Source organism: Diadema antillarum, unplaced genomic scaffold (genome assembly GCF_040938485.1).
Source record: "Diadema antillarum isolate AM-2024a unplaced genomic scaffold, OU_Dant_1.0 seq00000804_RagTag, whole genome shotgun sequence".
Taxonomy (NCBI): domain Eukaryota; kingdom Metazoa; phylum Echinodermata; class Echinoidea; order Diadematoida; family Diadematidae; genus Diadema; species Diadema antillarum.
Window position 1 is genome coordinate 50,857 of NW_027271686.1, and position 21,953 is coordinate 72,809.

General features: G+C 38.1%; 1 protein-coding gene across 2 annotated transcripts in view; it reads right to left on the reverse strand.

Annotated features, from left to right (window-relative positions):
* Positions 1–20,242, reverse strand: part of LOC139739543 (ETS translocation variant 5-like) — a 34,809-nt gene extending 14,567 nt beyond the window's left edge. Inside the window, exons 1-3 of one of the 2 annotated variants that reach the window (XM_071650146.1) lie at positions 20,013–20,242; positions 12,247–12,351; positions 11,920–12,016 (exon numbers count right to left, since the gene is read on the reverse strand). In XM_071650146.1, coding sequence (XP_071506247.1) covers positions 11,920–12,016; positions 12,247–12,321 — 172 coding nt within the window. In that variant the 5' untranslated portion in view covers positions 12,322–12,351; positions 20,013–20,242. Of the gene's footprint in view, positions 1–11,919; positions 12,017–12,246; positions 12,352–12,544; positions 12,633–20,012 lie in introns of those variants that run through there. The other variant, XM_071650147.1, reaches the window with a different exon arrangement.
* Positions 20,243–21,953: the final 1,711 nt, after the last annotated feature.

The following is a 21,953-nucleotide window of genomic DNA, read 5'->3' on the forward strand; positions in this document are numbered from 1 at the left end:
GTCGACTTGTCCTTTAAGTCTGTCTTGATATAATGGGGAAACTACATGTACATGTACGTACAATTGTAGACTCATGATGGGGCTAAAGACCTCATCTCTAATTGATTGCTCCTGCTTTACATGATACATACAATTGTTCATGGGAGTCACTATGGGCTTTCAAACAGTGACATACAGCGCACTTGCTGCCGTCATAGTGCAGCATGATTGCAATGAGTATTTCCACATTCCCAAAATGTGCAGTACATCGATGACATCACACAATTATGATGGCTGGGCAGTGATCATGAAAACCCTGATTGTCTGGGTCTAGGGACCGTGAAATATCTTCAGCTGAAATCTTCATTTGTTGTACTTTTAGGAAAAAAAAGAATAAATATAATGAGCATTTCTTTGAAATTCACATAAAAATAAACCCTATAACCTTGTACTTTGAATAAGGAACATTGTGCCACATGATGGCACACAATTACCTTTTATCCACCTACGTGTATACATTACTTCTGCCACAGTCCATTCTCATGCATCTTTTTTTTTTAACAACAACCATAAATGTACACTTCGCAGGACTATTTCATTCCATGCTTACCCATATAACTCATCTTTGCTTTTCTTCATCATTGTACTATGAGTGCACAAAGCTACAGCACCCCATACAACTACATTATCATTAGGATAGTTCTCAGAATGTGTGTCTGTTCTTCCTGTAGATAGTAAATGGATTGCACTGAACTTTAGAATTTAAAAAAAGAGAAAAGAAGAGAACATTACTCAGTGATCATGCACTGGCTATTCTATTGTTCACTTGTATGGTAGACAAATATGAAATCTGAAATACATGTACAAGCATAATGGATGAAAACGAAAAACAACTGATAGTTGCCTGTCAGGTCGGCCTTGAATTGACACAAAAATGAGTGCATCGATCCAAAGGTGTGATATCATTATTCTACGCATGGTAACCACACACCCACTCCAGAATCTATTCATGTGTAAATTTATGCTGGCTTAATTTGTATCATGACGTAATGTCAACACAGGTCTCACGGTGTAATTTCCACATGTACTGCAACTTCTCTACTGATCTCCTCGAGTTACTAAGAAAAAAAAAAAGTGAGACACTAGGCATAAAAGGACAAATAACATCATCACAACTGGCAAAAATATCTCATGATATTGCAACTACTGTATCTGCCACACATTTGGAGAGCATAAAAATCTGTGAATTTGGACTTGAAAGACGACTTCATGGGTCATTGAGTTTTCAGTTGAGAAATACAGCAACAGCATGAAAAAATTCATACTATCCCTTTTCAAGAAAAAAACATCTGCTGTTTCCAAACTTTGAAGACGATGTATACAATGCACTTCTGTTCTGGGAGGCAATAATGTAGGCCCTACCATATTTTAACAAGTTACTTTCATGAACATCAGCTGACTTTTAATAGGAAATTCAACAAAATCAAAGCACTTTGGAGTAAATGGCATAATGCACTGATGTAGAATGTACAGTGTAAGACCTATTCAATATCCAAACTGCAATATTAGAGAGCCATGATGGTACTGCCATACTCGTCAAAGAAATAATGTCCCTTTTTCTTCTCTTTTTCTTTCAGAGGTTTCATAAAGGTGTACATGAAGACCGAACTTCTGTTGCCCTGTGAAACTTGTTCAGTGGCTTGAACTGTAAGACCATTGTCACATGCTACTCTGATCCAGTCTGAGAGCTGTCTACACTACAGATTAAAACTTGCCAAACTAGTATGGGGAAAGTTGCACAGATGGGGTGGCATGGCTGAGTCAATGTCAACAGTAGTTTAAATCAAAATGTTGTTTCTAGTCAAGCTCATTACCATAGTTTTGCTGCCAAGACAATCATACACATTGCTGGCCAAAACTTACAAGGAGCTGTGTGTACTAAAGCCGTGTTTGCATGGCTGCAAGCCAAACACTGCACGGCACAGATTATTAATACAGTGTATAAACTTGATTGAGTATCTATATACAATGTAGTCATATAAAATAGCCCCAACTCCTCTTGCTTTCAAAAAAGAGAAAAAAAAAATCCTCAGAAATCTTTTTAAAATGATCGATGTATGAAAAATCTATATTCAATAATTTTGTTTGTGCTTAAAAAAACTTAACTGCAAACCTAAGACATTACATAAAAAAAGCAAAATACAAATCTCCATGATAACTGATAGCTACTGTAGGACTATCAATTATGTAGAATCAAACAATGTAAATTGTATATCAATGTGCATTTTCAACCTAAAAATGTAAGAATACTGAATACAATTTGTGTGTGTGAGTCTGTGAAGACATTTATAAGCATAATATCCATACAAAATGTATATAAAATATATATACATACTGTTGTATATATATATATATTTTTGCATTTGATTCAAAATTACTCTTTGAATAAACACAATCTTTCGCCATTTTTTTAATTTTCTTTTTATCAGTGTTCTCAAAGCTACCCCGAGGCATTGAATACAAGATTTCAAAACAAGGTGCATTACACAGCACTTTGCAACAAATACTGTTCTTTTAGACTGCTTTCTAAAGATTAATGACACTGTTGGGAAATTGAACACTTCCTGTTCTACAGTGCCACAGAACACACAATGCAGAATCAATAATTCTATCTCCTCCAATACCAAATGTTCAATTTGGCAAAAAAACAACATACAGTGTACACTGTGTTTTTACAGAAAACATGATCAGTTTCAGATGATCATATTTTCTAGAATGCAATGACTAACAGAAGCTTTTATGTTTGAAGGGAAAAAAAAAACACCCTGTATACACCTTTAATTTCATAATGAAAGCAACACACAATGTGAAGAAATACACGTGTAAGCTTCAGTATTGTACAGATTTCCTGCTACTCTCTTTACCTTTTCACCCTAAATAAAATTGAAGTTATTTTTTCTTCTTTATTTAAATAATACTGAATTTGCATTAGAAAGAAGAATAAACTGGCAGGGGGTTTCTGACAGAAGTAATAGATATTTCACTTTGAGTTTAGTAGAATGCTTTAGCTACACATCTTATCATTTCACACGTGATCAGCATCTCATAAGTTTAAATTTTACTATATGGACAAATGTGTACCAATATTGTAACACAGCTGGAATGCAGTTGAAGCAGCTACTTGTGATATGCACCAAACTCCATGTTACATACTGAACACATGTTCACATGTAAAAACTGTCGCAAAGAAAGAATGAACAACGATGAATCCATCTATAATTTAGGGAAATCTCATATAAACTTGCACCTTTAATTTGTCCTGAACATAATATGTGCATTGTCAAAAAATCAAAAATCAAAAACAAAAACAAAAAAAGAACTACCATTAAATATCTTGGGTGGATCCACATCTACAGATATAAGTTGGCGGTGACATAACACTGTCTCATGTAATAAGAGATGATTTAATAACATTTTAATGAAATGTTAAGGGTATGCAGTCTGTCCCTGATATGATGTAAAGGTCAGGAAAATGTGGTGCATGGTAAGGGTTCACCAAGTTCTGCACCCAAGTGTACTTTTACAGTATGGCTTGAACATACAACATATACACACAGACACCCACACACACATACATAAAAATAAACGCACATACTGTACACGCAATCATGTATTACCGTATACTAACTCACTAAGGAAATTCAAAACAAAGGCCTGAACTGTGATCGATTATATACATTTTGCAATGACCCATCTTGTGGTGTGTGAAGCTGGCTGTTAACTAAATTTAACAAAGTTACCATCATTTCTATGATGCTTTGCCACTATGGTACCACCATCACTAATGATGATGTTGATGATGGTGACAATAACGGATACTGACTGATCCCTATACATTATAAATTCTACTATCACTGCTACAGCATGTACATCATTTACTGGAATTCGTACAATGATGCTACTGGATATAGGTATTATTACCATTATTACCACCATTTCATAGCACTACTGGCACCATCATCACCTTAGTATTACCAGTAACTTTCCACAAACTCAGTAGTAGTGCTGTTTAAGTATGCATGTACAATGTACAGATATCTAAAACATGTATCATACTATACAAAGACTTTGTGGAGGGCCAGTGTTTCAATTAACAAATCACATGTACATGTAATTTGTGGCCTGTAATGTCTCAACATTGCAGCATTGAGAGGGACTCCCAAATCTTGTGCTCTCAGGCCATTTTCTTAAAATCTCCCGCTTTCCCACTTGAATCTAAGTTTGAGTATTAATGACGGTAAAAAAAATTGATCTTTGAGCACGCGATATTGTGTGCATGTTTGTGCTATCAGTCTCCGATTTGCTACATATTCTTATGTGATATGTTGTCTTGCAAGTACAATACTTGTATGTTTTCTAAGGCAGCTCATGAACAATGCACATTAAGTACAGAAGGGGCAATTAACTACTCAGTATGCATTTCCGAACACGCTTTTGATTTATTAAGACTACACTTTGCACACAGTGATTGTACACACACTACAGTGATTTATGTATGAAAAGTCCTAAGAACTGCATGAAACACATGTATGACATCCAGTCGCTGAAGCATCACTATATGTTTATCGCCCTACAGTGCTCGCAAGACCTGAACCTGGCTTGGACAGGGTGAAAGGAATGCAACAGACGAGTGGAGCAGGCGGAAACATTCAATTGAATTAATCACTGCTGATCAGATGCTGTCAACCCTATGAGGACACAGTGCCTTGCTGTCATAACACACCAGAGATGGGACGCCATCAGGTGCAGTTCCAGATGCATAATACACTGCAGGAGTCTCATTGATGGATAGACTACGACAGTCCTCGAATCTGTTTCGGGTTCCTGCTGCTATATACGGACAGCTCATGAAGCAGCGGGCCACCACATAGTACAGTCACCTTGAATACGTGTTGTGTCCACACGTAGACTCCTCTGTGTACATTTGAATGTGAAGCAAGTCTGTGGATTCATGCTTCCCAGTACCACCAGCAATATTGTACAATGGTTGAGGTGGATGTGTATACTTCTACATGATAGAATGAACGTATGAACGTTGCCATAACCATACTATAAGCATGGCTGACTGCCCGCGGTGTGATTATATTTCTCTAGTGACACTCTGATTTACGTAACTCTTTGTAATACTTCCATCCTACTGTATGTTTAGAATCTATAAACTTATGAGTGATGTAAGTTATAAACCACGAGATACATTGCAGAGATTTTGAAACCCTCTCTATGAGTAGTTACCATGTCATTAACCCCCCTACAGCATTATATGACCATGTATTGATTGTTGTGACTCTGCCTCATGAGCCACAATTTTCTGCCATAATAATATATTTGAGCCAGGGTCTGGTTTAACCCTAACATTACCACTGACAATAATATGATGGATGATTTCAAGTTCGGTGCAAGAGCTAGTGCTATCTCAGCTTTAGTATTGGCGATAAAACCGAACTTGGAATCAGTCGGTGTTGGGATGTGGACCTCATATTATGACATATTTCCAGTACCCTGGTAGTTGGTGCTGGGCCCAGTGTTGAATGTCATCTGCTGAACCGAGCTCCACTGTTTTTGTGTTGGCGATTTACTGGGTATGTGCTCTTTTCACATTGGTTAACACTAGCCCCTAGGGAGTATTATCTTTGTCATTTCAAGTTCGGAGCTGGTGTAAGCATTGCTACTGTATGCGAGACCTACATTCATGTCCATATAGATGCACATTGTACTTGCACAGTCGGTGCTAATGGAATGGCTGCCTACGTAACAGACACGAACACTCTAGACATGGCTACACAAATCTGAGCCTGCGAGCAAAATTGAAATTGTTGTGCTTTGGAAAATGGATGAAATTTGTGGCATTTTAATCAATCTTCCTCATTATGTGTCCAAAACAAAGCAATCATAACTATATCTTTTGATATTTGACTTTAATTACATTTGTATGCCCCATCACTTTTTTCGTCACGCAATTCTCCCAGACTTCGCAGTGGTGTGGTGCTATAGCACCTAGTGTTGGGATCAACGATTTTGATCGGTATCGCTTCGTTACTCTGACCGTTGGTGTTGGAGCTTGATTTAAGGCAGTCATTTGGGGGTTAGCACTAGCACAAGCACTAGCACCGAACATGAAATCACCAAATGTACAAATTGTATGTGCTACACACAGACAAACTCTTTTAAAGTTGTGGCCCTCAGAGAGAGGAAAGTTTCCTAATGTTGTTTGGTGATTAAGAGTTGCTGCTATGATCATTTGAATACAGTTGAACCTCTCGTATCCGGACAAGTCGGGACCGGGGCTCATCCGGATAAGGGATTTGGCCGGATACGGGAGACTCAATGCTTTATACATGTACATACATACACATGTACTGATCTAGCCCATTGTAGTACCACATGTAGTAATGTGTATACCGCAACCTTTTCATTGTTACATTTGGGGATGTTTGGGGATGTTAAAATGTCTGAGGGTAAGCAATTTGGAAGGAAATTTGATGTAATGTATGTTAATCATGTTGGAAGTAATATGTAATTCATGTGTGTTTGTGTAGGAGTTCTCAAGGAGTTGGGCAAAATCACGGCGAGATTGCGTCCGTATAATAGAGAGATCCGGATAAAGGGAGGCCGGATAATAGAGGTTCAACTGTACTTTCCTACACTCCAACAACTTTATTACAGCTTCACATCATTCTTCATGGATACTGCGCACACATAACAATGCACAGTGGAAGACATCCCACATACATGTATACATGCAATGTACACATCTACCCGTAGCCGTATATGCATGCTACAGTAGAGACTTTCAAGTTGATATGCACTGAGCAAGAAAATATAAGGGTTTGTCTTGGATACTATAGTACACACAAATTTACCAGTACACATTACTGTACCTAATCTCAATTCTCTTATCAATCAGTTATCTAGTACCCATCCTGGTTACATAAGATGATTATTTCACTTTGACAGTTCAAACAAAGCTATCTAACTCTGATTGATGGATGGAGTGCTGCTTTTCAGGCAGTGCTGGCCTCTAACAAGACAATTACTAGTATATTTCTTGTTAGGATAAGCTGTAGTATTGCCACTGAGTACAAAGTTTGATGGATGAGTCTTGGCAGTTGCAATTTTATGTTATTCTACATGTACAATGTATGTTTGTACAAATTTGATCATCACTGTATTGATTTCAACAAAGACTCAATTTCAGTTTACCTAGGTATTTCATAGTGCAATATGCATGTTGTATATATGTGTAAATCATTTAAATGGGTAGTTTGAAACACACATAGTGCCAGGTTTGTGGAAAAAGTAAATGGTAGTACTAGGTGAGCACACACACATACACACACAAAAAAAAAAACACACACACACACACCAAAAAACAAACTTTTAAAATGGAGTACAGTGCATCTGATGTGTACTACACCTCTAATAAACCCATTCCCTTCTCAACACTCAACATAAATACTATGCATAATGAGACATACAATTTTGTACATGATAAACACATCAGAATTTACGGAAACCTCAACTTCCCAAAACACTGAAACTCTCAACAGACCAAAATGAGGCCACTCATGCTTTTCCTGCTCTTCGCATAATATGAAATTTCACTTCATTCTCGTTGGTCTTATGTTGTTCTTAAACCTGTTTCTCTCTTCTTTTTTTCTGGCTTCCCTAGCAATATTTCAGTAATCAGTGATGACATTAGTTTCCACAATGAGAGAGAGCTTGGAATCCCATGACTCATGGTAGATGCAGTACTCTAATGCACGCTGATCGCAAATGAGGGAATACATCTATACATGTACATGCATGAGAGTGCAGAGATAACGCGGCAAACAATTTTCCAGAAGGAGCCGAAATCGTCCCGAACAAATTGGATTTGCACTGGTCCTTCTCATTAGGCAGCACGTCAGATACGCTGTATTGTACCCTGTACCTCTCAAGCACAGAGCAGGCTGTCCTAAATGATACCTGATTTGCAAGTAATCCGCACAATCTGTACATAGAAGAGAACTCTACCTTAGTACCATTTGTGCCTCCATGAGCTGGCTTCATCCAGTTCCTTTTACAAGCTAAAAATGCTGAGCCTAAATGCTAAGAGAGACCTAAATATTTCCTATTTTACTGCAAATCAAATTCATATGTCGTTTTTTTTTTCTTCTTTCTTTCTTCCTTTTTCCTTTTCTTTTACAGCAAGAGTTTGCACAAAAGAGGGTGTCTAACAATATTCTCTGCTTTGAAATGACCATCAGGATGGAATGCTTTAACTTCTCCTTGATTGTCACAAATATATGAGCTGAGCATTTTACTTGGTGGGTGGACACAATTCTATGAATAAAAGCAGTGAGAAAACATTGTAAAAAATGAATTGATTTTGACAAAACATTTGAAGAATGTCATCATAATTCAAATATATGCATATAAACTGATTATACATGGCTTTACAAATAGATATATCTATGTAGCCAAATTTGTATCTATCCTGCATGTGGCTATGATTTCCCAAGTAAAAAAAAAATCTAAATTTCTGCTGAATAGGAACTTGGCAAGCAACACTAATTTTCTCAGAGTAACAAAAGAATTGATAACAAAAACAACCCATCCCGAGAAAACTAAAAAGAAAAAAAAAAGACGTTATAAAAAATATATATCTATGGTCCCATTTGTTGACCAAATGAGAATCATACATTAGAACACTGGTAATGTCTAATGACTCTCAGTTGTTCTCAGACTTTCACAGCTACAATGTAGGTTGCTTTCATTTTATTCTTTTTGTTTCCTTCCTCTTAGAAATGATCCACAGGGAGTTCAAGACAGTCCACAGGAAATCTATCAATTATCCATGTTTGCTATCAATGTTGATATTCAGCAAAGATGTCTAATTTCAAATGTGAAGCCATGATATATGATTCCCCTTTACTTTCATATCATATACATCCAAACAGTGAGAAAACTGACACAGTATTACGAGGCTTACAGCACCTTCAGAAGCATGGAATATGACCGAAATCAATCATCAGAATATATTCTAGTTCAAAGACTTCACTTCATCTTTTAAAAGATTCAAGACAGAAGATGAAGAGTCAAACCTGAACAAGTTTTCCTTCTCATTCTTCTTCCTTTGCTAATTCTTCTTTCTCATGTACAGTTCCATGAGGGGTCTTCATGACACAAATACAATGTAACAAAGTTCTTAATTACCGTACTGAGCTAGCCCTTACTTAAATGAAATGGGGAACTGCGTTTTGTAATGTTGTATTTAATTCTCACGAATTGGGACTTCCTAACAATTTTGTGAGTGGTTAAAATTCACGATCATATATTATAGTAGTGAATAGAGAAATGTACGCATGAACAATGCATTCATGTTGGGATTAGAGTTATTTTTTTGCATGTTGTTAGTTTTGCAAACAGTACAGTAACTCACTCACAAAATATGCAAAATAACATCTGTAAAATATATGGCATATACAGTGAATGATACACATATTTCATGAGGTATATAAAGCACATTGCAATGTGACCATTAAGGTCAGAGTGTTGCATAGCTGAGTAGGTATAGTATACATCACAATCATTCTATCCATAAGGCATACAGATAACAATTTATGTAAGGGAAAAATGTGACAATCTTGACCTTATTACTATTACCGTATTATTGTGACTACCAGGGCACATTTATGGGGGATGGGGATATTAAAGGACAAGTTCACCTTTATAAACATAAGGATTGAGAGAATGTAGCAACATTAGTAGAACACATCATTGAAAGTTTGAGGAAAATCAGACCATCGGTTCAAAAGTTATGAATTTTTGAAGTTTTTGTGCAGTACCCGCTGGATGAGAAGACTACTGCAACGCATGAATAACTTAGATGTGACATGCGTACAACAATATAAGGAAAATATAAAGAGAATTTCACAAAATTCCATCTTTTGAAAAAAGTACACATTCCTCTGACTCCTTACCGACAAATGTTATGGGTAATATTATCCCCCCTGCCTTTAGAAAGAGGCAAGTCAAGTGCTCTTTTATTATGCGAAAAAAGTGAAAATATGTTGAATTTTCTTTTACATTTTCTTTATACTGTTGTACGCATATGACTCACAAGCTGAAGTAGTCTCCTCATCCAGCGGTTCCAACACAAAAATTAAAAAAATTCATAACTTTTGCATCGATTGTCCGATTTTCCTCAAACTTTCACTGATGTGTTCTACTGATATTGTTGCATTTTCTCAATCCTTATGTTTATGAAGGTGAACTTGTCCTTTAAGGAACTCTTTCTAATGTCTTTATTTGCTAATTAGTGAAATTGTATGATTTGATCTTGATCTATTGACTTTTGATCCTCTTCTGTTTCTTCTGCAATCCCAATTGCAATCCAATATTGTAAATGTTGAAACCTTCACAAGATTACATTCTCATTCTGGGAAAATATCAGTGAAATTCACTTTGAGATTCTTTATGTACATATGTGTTTGAAAAAATAGTGTTCTCATCTAGGCAGAGTTGAGTACACAGGGAAATACTTCTCATACACATATATGAAGGAGTCCAGGGGCGGATCTAGCTTTTTACAAAGGGGGGAGGGTGTGGGAGGGGGGTGTCCCCCCTCCCACAGTAGGGAGAATTTTTGAAAATCTGTGTGTGAAAATGGCGTTTTCTTGCATCTAAAACACCACTATTTTTGGTATAGAGGTCATTGCCAAATTAACCCCCCCATGATGGCCCCCGGATTTTTTTTTAACCCCCCCCCCCCCCCAGATCCGCTTCTGGAGTCACAAACATTGGAATTATGGTATGTGTAATCACAAACTTTGGAATTCATGCCTTACATGACCATCTATAAGAATATAGAGTGTAAAGTTGAAAAAAATAAAAACAGATGGACTAGATCTTATCACATAGAGATCTTCTTACAAAGAAAAAGACTGGAACAGATTACTACAGGAGGCAGTCCAGGCAAATATCATCGACACATCTGTGTCACAAGGCCTCTGCCCAGGAGTAGTTGCTTAACGCCCTCTTTTTATTATCAAATTGTGTAAATTTTCATTTTGCATTATTCATGGACTTGCCAGTTTATCTTATTATTTACTCCCTACTTGTTTGGATAATATTTTTTCTTTCTGCAGACTATATAACATTATTGTACTTGAACACTTTGAAGACTAAATAAGTCATGCAACTTAGACCTCCCCAAAAGTGACAGAATACTAAGTAGTAAGCAAGTTGATTGTGGTCACTCTCAGTGGAGTCTCACAGAAGAACAGAAGAAGAACTACATTGTAGTCAACACGGTCAAGGCCAACAACTAAACAAGGATGTATACAGTGTTCAGTAAACCAATACAAATAAATGTCAATATTTAAAGATTGTAATGTTACTCATTTTTACTGTTTGATAGTGACATTGAGTGCAGTTAGCACAATTTCAATTACGAAGTTCACAGATGCAATATCATGGGGAGCCCACATACCGGTACTGAAAAACAAGGTACAGTGTATGTTCGCATGTAAAATTAAAATGCACGCCAAAGTTCTTGCCTACACTATATGCATTGGATGTCGGTGGCAAGTCGTGAAAATTTCATGCTGCGAGAAAGGCCGTCAGCTCAAATTCGCAAAATTTTCATGCCGCAAATATATTGTGTTTTACAGTATTCATCATATTAATGGCTAATACCTATTACTTGAATATGTTACAGTACTGTGAACATTTTGTCACATGAAACAGTGTAATAAAATAGTTGGTTTTTTTTTCACTAGACAACTAGAAACCATAACCTTGTATTCATCAAGATCTTGTCTAAAAAAGACTGAGCACTTCAGCCTGAGAGGTGCAGGTGTCACACTCACAGCATCTCATAATTTTAGCAAGTCTCACCTTTTGAATCCTTGTCTAAATCTGCCTTTGACTTTCCACAAGATGCCCCCTCTGGACAGCTTTCATGATCTGGAACTTCATCCACATCTGGCACAGTCTGAAATCATAGTAACGAACAAAAAAACGCGATTAAATTACTTGAAATAAGAAGCTCACCGAGCTCAACGCAAATCGGAAACGAATGTTTCCGGTATGCAAATTAGGTCATTCATAAAGTTTGCGTGTACTGTGAAGCCAGCGCGCAATATGGCCGCCCACGGGCCTTTTCGAATGTGATTACTTTCAAAGCAAAATGCAAGCGAAGAAGAGCGATTGAAAAGAACTCACCTGCGGATCTAAGAACGGCACCTGCTGATCATAAAATCCATCTGACTGGTCGTCGAAACTAGATGAACGATACATCTTGGACGGACTTCAACGCGTATCCAAATTCTATGGATAAAACATCGACAATAACAAAACACAAGACGTGAGATATGGTACATAAGAGGAGCGACACATCTGACGTAGAGACGTTGTACATGTGCGGTTTTATTCCCCGCACAGCTGACAGAACGGGCTGAAAGTAGAGTGAAGTCTATCACTCAGAGCGCTGACAACATATGAATATCCCAGTGATTCTTACGTTTTCTGCGGCTAACTAACACCGTCAGTCCATGTCCGTTATTACAGCTCATGTGTGGATAAGAAAAGGGTTCAACTGTGCAGTTAGAGTTTATGTCATGGGAAAATTCATGACAAATTCCAACATCAGATACCATGGAGATTGTGGCCGGTCGCAGACGATTGCGGTTTGAATAGCACACCCGCACTACATGGATTGTACTAAACCTGCACGCACGATCGATCGACGGTGAACGCAGCGCAGGAGGGCAAGCAGCTCAGGCAGCGCGACGCAGTTGCGGGTACATTCACAAGCAACGCACAGGCGCATCGCTGTCGTAAACTTCAAATCATGGAGTTGCAATCGAAAGATCAGCGCAAGCATAGAGAATAGAATCGCTCCCAGTCGGCAATCGCACGATATCGCGAACGTCGAATATTGCGCTTTGTACAAGCAGAAGTTGGAATTTACCAGAATGCATGCATGAAAGAACAAAGTTACAATACTCTCAATATTCGTGTGAAACAAACAGCAACAACAACAAAAAAGCAGAGTAAAACATTGCATTACAAATTGTAATCTTAGCATCTACTTTAATAAGTTCATGTTTAAAATGTGTAATGCCTTGTCCCTAATTGTATCAAATCATAATGCATGATTTTTTTTTCTTGTTTGTATGTTATGCTTTTCCTTCAATAAGAACATAAAAAAGTTACAGTGCATTACCATGAAATGTGCGGTCGGAGCAGTGAATAAAAGGTTTTTTGTGTGTGTGTTTAAAGAGGATAGTAAGGGGATTATGTTAATAAATATTCTGCTCATGGTTGTAGGTCCGACATAATAGTAGTAGACCCTAGAGTGAAGGGATGGTAATATTATATTGTTTGAGGTGCATGAGGATTTAGCTTTGAACTTTTCGCGAGATACATAGAAATCACTTTAGAATATTAAAGAGCATACAATTCCAAGAGGAATTCAAAGTTTATTTGATTACAATAGGTTTTGAAATGGCTGAGATATCAAGAAAAAAGTAAAACAAGGCAATCCTATAAATACTAAAGATGGGACTCACCTTTTATAAGGGTTGCTTTGTTTTTGTATATCTCGGCCATTTCGAAACCAATTTTCACCAAATAAACCTGGGATTCCTCATAATTGTATATGCTCTTTCATATATCATAAGATGCTTTTCATTAAAGAGAATAATCACTAAAAAATTGGAAACCTGAAGTCCCATTTCAAATGAAACTGTATACCATCCCTTTAAATTATGTCTACAGACTATGCACAGTCCTAATAGTAGTAGTGGTATAGTACATGAGTAGTAGATATCGCCGTCGACATTTTAGCAGCAGCAACACCGGACAGTAGTAGTACTTAGGCCTATATATAGGCCTACTAGTATAGTAGTAGTAGTATAGTAGTAGTAGTAGTAGTAGTAGTAGTAGTAGTAGTAGTAGTAGTAGTAGTAGTAGTAGTAGTAGTAGTACGTAGTAGTAGTAGTAGTAGTAGTAGTAGTAGTAGTAGTAGTAGTAGTAGTAGTAGTAGTAGTCAGTAGTAGACGTACATAGTATAGAACGAATGGAGGAGGAGGAGTTCAAGAAGGAGAAGAAGAATAAGCAGCATCTAGCCACATTGGATTGTGATGTGACCCGACTGACACTTCTCCCTATAGAGGTTGTTGTTTTCATGCCGAGCACTATAGGAGAAATGTTCTAACAAAATTGTTGTTTTCCATGTGTCTCACAAAGGCCATGCTTATTCACATTTTGCCAGAGGCTTGTTTCAAAAACACTAATATTCTCTGCTCATTAGCTGTGATCAAACTTCGTTTGTGGTTGCAATATTATGATGCACAAAGACAGGGGATGGGGCGGGGTGATAGGTCTACTTCTGAAGTGGCATTGCCGTACGCGTAAACCATGGCCATTGAAAATAACAAGATCACATCATAATTTCCGTATGCAGTATATCTATGAGGCTTACATCAAAAACAATAACAACGCCTGTCCATTCGCATTTAGGTTTTTAGTTTTGGGTTTGTTTGTTGTTGTTTTTTTTTCGTTTGCTTTTGGTATTATGTTATCATAGCCATGTTGCACTGCTTTTCAAGGAAGGACGGTTTTGTATGTGTGTGCATGTGTGTGTGTGTGTCTGTGTGTGTGTGTGTGTCTGTGTGTGTGTGTGTGTGTGTGTGTGTGTGAGGGCTGAAGGGGGTTAGAATAGAAACAGCTAAATTTCGTCGTGTAAAATGGTTGACCCACATGGGAGATGATGCATGTATTTGAATAGTCTGATTCTGCATGATGCAATGTTGTATAGGGATATTTCACACAAACACATCACATATTTTATAATAGAATATCATTATAACACACAAATTGTTAGACCTTTTACATGAATATAAATGTATTGAACTCTTTTTGTGAATAATAATGCCATGGTTATACTTATGAGTATAAAATGTGCCAAATTTCAGTGATTATTCGAACGATGATTACGAGAATGGCTTCATTATGATGAGAAACCATCAATGGACCTCAGTCGGTCAGCCGCCATTCATTCAAAGTGAGTCGGTTGGCTGCCCGGTGATTGCCAGTTGTTGATCTTTAATCAAGACGTTCTCTCTGTCTTTTTAATCCTTATTGAACATCATTGTTAAGCCTCTTGCGTGCGGTGAGTTTGATTCCCATCCCTATAAAGCGACGGTAATTCGATCGCCGAGGGACTCCTAATTAGACCATTGCACACGTAACAAAATGTCATGATCAGCATCGCAAAGGGTGCGAAGTTCACGTATTGTATGCTTGAGTGGGTAAATTGTTACATGCTTCCAGTACCACGTTAAATACAATATCTGGAAGATGACATGTATACCCAAAGAGGAAATCTCTAGTGTGTTTAGAGCACTACAAATTTGTTAATCAGTTGTCAGTGTGTCAGTTTTGTTCCATCAGTGTATAAAACTGCGTCGGCACAAGACTGAAGAAAAAGTGTCATACGTTTTCAGCGGCTTCCGTTATTGGCGGTTTGTCAATATTGCATCCACATAGGGCCTAAATTCTCCTCTATACTGTTTCCATTCATTTCCATTACTACAATCGGAATGGGTCGGGTAGGGAGGGAGTTAGACGCTGTACAATCATTGAGACTGCTTTTAGCCAAAAGCTATTTAATCACCCTAAGAAACAATGTCATGTTTCATTCCGCGCCAATCTTTCCTCGATGTCTCAACACGGTGACTTGGAAGATGTTGAAATGCAGTAGGCCCTATATCTAGTATCTGTGCTAGGATTGTACGTACCGACCAAGGATTCAAGGGGGTGATACCTCCCTGCCTGGTCCCCAGAGTTTCTTCACCTTGCTCCCACTTGTCAGGTAAAGTTGTCGGATGGTTCAGGTTATTGCATGCTGCTGGTATTGGGTATCATACGGTGAACATTAATGTAATATGACTCAGAATGTATTGTGTGTATAAAGGTCTTATCGGTATCGACCACTAGTATGATCACAGGGAGGTGAGACGAACTGGTATAATCAGGGAGGTGGAAGTTCCACCTCCCTGGTATAATAGACAGCAAGCTCTCAGTTATCGGAATAAAGACACAAAGCTAATGTCGAAGGTATTACGAACTAAACAACTTATAAGACAACTTAGACCTATCGAGTTATATGACAACGCATGCAAAGACTCTGTCAGAGACATCATAATCGTTCGAAACATGTCACGCTGTAAATCGAAATTTATCTTGTTTATCTTAAAACAACCGCTCTTCTTTTTCGCTCCCGCCAATGAAAGATTTGGTTGCTGACAGAACTAGGTCTGACAAGGCTAAGCACTGTGGTTTTGACGTTTTGCTATTGTTGTTGCTATTACTAATAATCAATATTTATTATTTGTAACCAGTGCGTCACTCATGCTCGTACATGACAATGGAATATTCTTGAATGTCACCTCGGATTGATTATAAAGTATAACTGCGTGTTACAGGCGTTAGTCCTTCTGTTCACGAAATCACAGTTGTGTTTTGCTGTAGAAATTAACATGCTTTGTGTCACCGTTTGCAGCACTGCGCTACCCCCCCCCCCCCCCCCCCCCCATCGCCATTCGCAATGACAGCTGTACATGATACGACGGCGGGGATCATTGGCTTCCATATACACGTCACCACCAAACATGACCATGATGATACCAAAATGTGGCCTGCCCTGACCTGGTAAAACGTGATGGACAATAATACAGTGTAATAGTGTCCGTCTAGGCCATTCTATACATGAGACCTGCTCAATACTGGTTTCACATGATGAAGGTAATAGTTCAGTTCGCGTTTGGATAGCGGTTGTGTGTTGGACTTACAAGTTAGTAATCTGCAAGAGTGATGTGAGAAAATGCCTAAAGAAACAAAAAACAAAAACAAGCAAGAAATATAAGAAAAACAAACTGAATAACAACTAACCGAGTTTGCAATAATCGCCCGTAGATCAGAAAACGATTTATTCAGGAGTTCAAGTTCATGTGTCGTATATCTTTCATGAAAATAATTGCTGATACGAACATTGGGGTAAACGTAATCCCGTGCTTCGGAGCAACGAATTTTATGAATTTGATTTCATCTTTAATGAAAACCGCACAGTGCAATTGGAAGGAAAAGTGCATTTACATTTGGGCTTCAAACAGGCCTCAGTCAAACGGAAACTTTCTCTAGAAAGGAAACAGTGTTCGAATGAAACGTACGTACAGTGAAAATGAGGACTGTTTTAGAGAGGGAGAGGGAGATGGGGTGGGGGTGAATTATAATGTTCGACAAAATTGGCCCGCGAGAGTTTTCGTCGTTTTGATTGTCCGTAATAAGCTATATTCCCATAACCTTATTTAGCTAGTAACTTTGGCACCTCAACGACACATAAACCAACTTACTTTCGTGACTGTTGTTTCTCATTACTGTTTAATCTTCCTGGCGTGATATTTACTGGGAAGAAATATTTCCTCGATTTCACCCATATAATCTAAATAGGATGGTGTGCTCCGACTCATCTTGAGCTAATGCTGAGGCCAATAACTAGTATGATCAATTACAATAAAAGAACACAGGTATTCATCCTTTGATATTTGGTAAGTGACCACTAACAAAAGTTCATTGTCTGCATACATAAGTTCCCAAACCATGACTTTTGAATAGTAAGCAGTAGGACCGAGAAAGTAATTTTGTATGCTAAGAGATTGTTATCTCAAGTTCTCTTACAAAAAGTTTCCGAAGTCATCATAATATCGTTGACTCGCTGAAAAAAAAACAACAACAACACAGGGCTGTATTCGCTTTGCTCGAATGGATTCTGATTCACAGTATTATAGGACCTATTCTACTATGTAGTTGTCACTAAAAGGTACAAAGAACAGAAAGTGTATACTTTAATTTTAGCCGCTATACCGTCAGGTAGCTGTAGCGAAATTAGTATATGCAGTTCTTATACCAGTTGCTATATTCATGTGGATTTATTCATTAGGGGAAATTCCCAGTGACAATGATTTTTTTTTCTTATGAGGCGCTACGACGAGTGAAAGACGATTTGATCATTCAGAAAAACAAATCAAAAGATGTTTTCATTCTCTCACTATCGAAGCGGAGAGAGCGTGTGTAAAGCTTGTTCATATTCCTTGTGCTACTCACGGATGTTCTTTTGTTATTAAAAAAAAAGAATAAATATAGCAAAACACTTGAAAAAACAAACCCAAACAAACAGGAAAACCACTTTATCTTTACGTCACTCCAATCAACGATGATATAGACTGAACAAGACAGAATGGATGCCCATGAACACATTCAGAGGACAACATCTTTGTAACAACAAACCCTGCGCAGCATCATTGTGTCACATGCACTGTCAAGCTGCACATCAGTGTTTCAAAATGCAACATTTTGTGGCACGCTGCCTCGTCCATGTTTCACCTGCCAGTGAACATTGACTGATTCTTCCTCTGCGGAAATTGACGCTATACAGTCCCCTTGATTATTTTGTATCCACAAACATATTTATTTAAATCGAATCTTCAGCTCTGCACAGGTATACGTGAATGTATATATGCATCCGTGTACAATTATGTATAATACATGATATGAATTGTGTTCATAATTATGTATGATAATGCCTGTGTTTACGTATTGCAGATCTTAATAATAGATCTGTATAATAACGCTGCTCAAAATGAATATTTGTTTTTATTATTGACTATTCCTTTTTCTGTCATTTTTGTTTAATTCTGTAATTTTTTAAGCGTTCTGAGCCTAATGGGAAGAGCGAATCAAACACTCAATGTCTTGAATCATATTGTATTGTATTGTATTGTATTGTATTGTATTGTATTGTATTGTATTGTATTGTATTGTGTCATACCCCGTTGAAAAATAAAACACAAAACAAAACAAAACAAAAACTATATTATGAAATCTAAGACCTCTTTGATGAGCCCTTCTTTCCAGGGAAGATGTTTACAAACTCAGGTTATTTTAAAAGATGTGAGGATTCGACGCGATGTGATGGTTGATGATGATTGATTGATGATGTGATGATTCTAATGTTCCCGGCGATGGATCGCTTGTCTACAATGATATCATAATTTCAACACGGATGACTCGGACATTCTGACATTTCCGATGTTATCGTTAAAAAGCATGGACCATCTGGTAAGATTCCGAGAACTTTTCCGTCATACTACGATGAGCGAATGCTGCCAGGAAAATGCTTTTGCATTATATTACGTAACATCATGAAGAAGATAAGATTTTAACTAAATGTAATGTAATAAAAGATAGGATAATGATGATTTCGATATAAGAAGGTGCAATAAAAGACTGGCATACAGAACATACTGATGAAAGTACCTTGAACGTAAGATCTGTACTGAATCATAGTAAACCATATAGTTTTGAAGAACAGGATTTTATGCATGTAGGTCTATTTACTGTACTTTTTTCATGACGGAACCACTTTTTGATGACCGTCTCTCTGCCTCTCTATACCTATATGCTCATCTCTATCTCCATCTATCTCTATCTCTACCTATCTATCCATCCATCCTCTATATACCCATCAAGTTTATCTTTCCACCTTATACTGTTCATTTCCCTTTCGACCCTAAAATACGGATAATTATGTCATCCGACGATTTGTTCATCAACTTTAAAAATCACTGTCAATATTCTCATATTCGTCTTGCCTTAATAATCTCATATTTTACCCGCAAAAAAGACATAGGGACTTTTTCCTTTATTCCTTTCTTTACTTTTTGTCGACATACGCATGAGTAACTGAGAATGCATATTCCACGTGAACAAAACATGAGAACATGATATTACATGTCCAGAAGTACGTGTACTTATTTATATAGAATGATGTGTGATTATGTATACTTGACCATCTCATTGCTAACCAATGAAATAGCATAGAGACGTTAGCATTCACGGAGAGGGTGAAAGTTATTTGTTCTTACCCACTCTCTTGCTTTCTTCCTTTCCGTCGTACTTCCTCTTTCCCTTGGTACGAAACTCCGTCGAAGTCCACGTCAACGTCCAAACCGCCGAGGATCGATCACTGCCGGAGACGAGCTCCTACGGTGTTGCGTAATTCTCAAGCCACGACATCGGTCCACAGGCAAACATTATCCACAGCTAGTGGCGTGGCTCGTCACTCCGCGCGTAGTTCTATCCACTACCAGCGGATATCGTGAGGTACAAGTCGGTCCCGATCGATCGAGCCAGAAATTTGTGCCCGATGCGATTATCGGCTCAACCTATTATAAGATAATCCCTGAAAGACGACAAGGAGCACACTGCCAATGAGAAAAAGGAGAAGGGCAGGTAGAGCGCCCGCTGTGTTAAAAACACGACATACTGTGATGACGTTTGATAGAACTCGGAAAGGAGTATACAAACACTGCATGTAGTATTTTACACACGATTAAGTGTGTACTATTTTGTTGTTTTATATTCATTGATGTGCATTACTTCTGACTTGTATTTTGCCGCGAAGACAGTGCAATTTAACATAATTCAACCATGTAACGAAAGGAAAAATAATGAACAAACACACGCGACTGCTTCAATAAAATGGTAATTTTCCTGCTTTATCCTCATTGCGGTCAATAGTTTATAAGCATTGGGAGCGTCTTATCAGTACATTGGTTCCAGAGATTTGAAACTAGACAGAAAAGAGAATAAACTAAAACAAATGAGGGAGTTGAGGTCACTTCATCAGAATCAGTCGTCAGTATCTCGATGTTGCTCCTCGTGATCAAACCTACAGCGCGAACGTCGATCTATATAAATGTCAGTCGCGCCTTCGAGCAAACCAAACAACAGGTTGCTCGCAATAATGCATTTGGTTCAGAGCCACGCACGCAGAATTAACACCAAACAATCGACTAGGCTGATTCCATTCGGTATAAGATGAAATGCAAGACGGATCTTCGTAACCCGCGGACTGAGGGCGAATGGAAAGGAATAAGAAGAAGAAAACGAAGAAGAAGTACAAGAAGGGTTGCCATGGCAACCGTGACGTCTGCGATCATCCATGCTGCTCTCATGCCAAGTGCCCTCATTGAATTCGAAGGCAACAGTTTGTTTTGCTGTATAGTGTAAGACTCTCTCGTGTCAGTAGTTCCTTTATAGGATGGCACAGAACAGTGACAGATCACGCTGACACACCTGATGCTGTTGACGAGTCATTTAGAAGAAGAGTCTTTTGAATGTGTCGCCAGCGTAGTGGCTTAATAATGCCTCCATGTTGGGTGGGTACTGAGAATGACTTTCATGCAAAGAGGATGACACACAGGGTCTCAAGTTCTCTTCTCGTGTATTCTAGATGATGAATGGAGGTTTGCATCATCGATTTATTCCCGCATATCATTCTGAGCGACCCACCTAGAATCATCTGCTCATCAACGATTTAACACGTGCACATGCACACTCGAACAGGCACACAATATAGAATGCTATTAATACAGTGCTATACAGTTTAAACTATCAGCGAATAAAATGAATGACAGCAGCGAAGCTAAATAGGACTACAAGACCGAGTGCAATCATACAGCGCCACAGTCTTATGATGCGATCGGTAGCTCATCTGCAGATCACCTTTCAGCTTTTGTTTTCGTCAGATTTTTCTTTATTCATTTTACGAATTTTGTGACCGCATCAGCTTTGCTTGGCCTTGGTCAGAAATAGAAACACCCCTCCCCTCCCCCTTGTTAGCTTGATCACTAAGCCGTGACGTCCTCTAAACGCCATTTTGGAAGATTACATTGTTCATATAAAAGAACTTATCATTGTTCGTCTTTATGCCTGGAACGCACTATAATACTTACATGTAGACAAGTCGGACTTTGTGTACCATATATCGTTTTATGTCTACCACCCCCCCCCCTTTTCCCGCC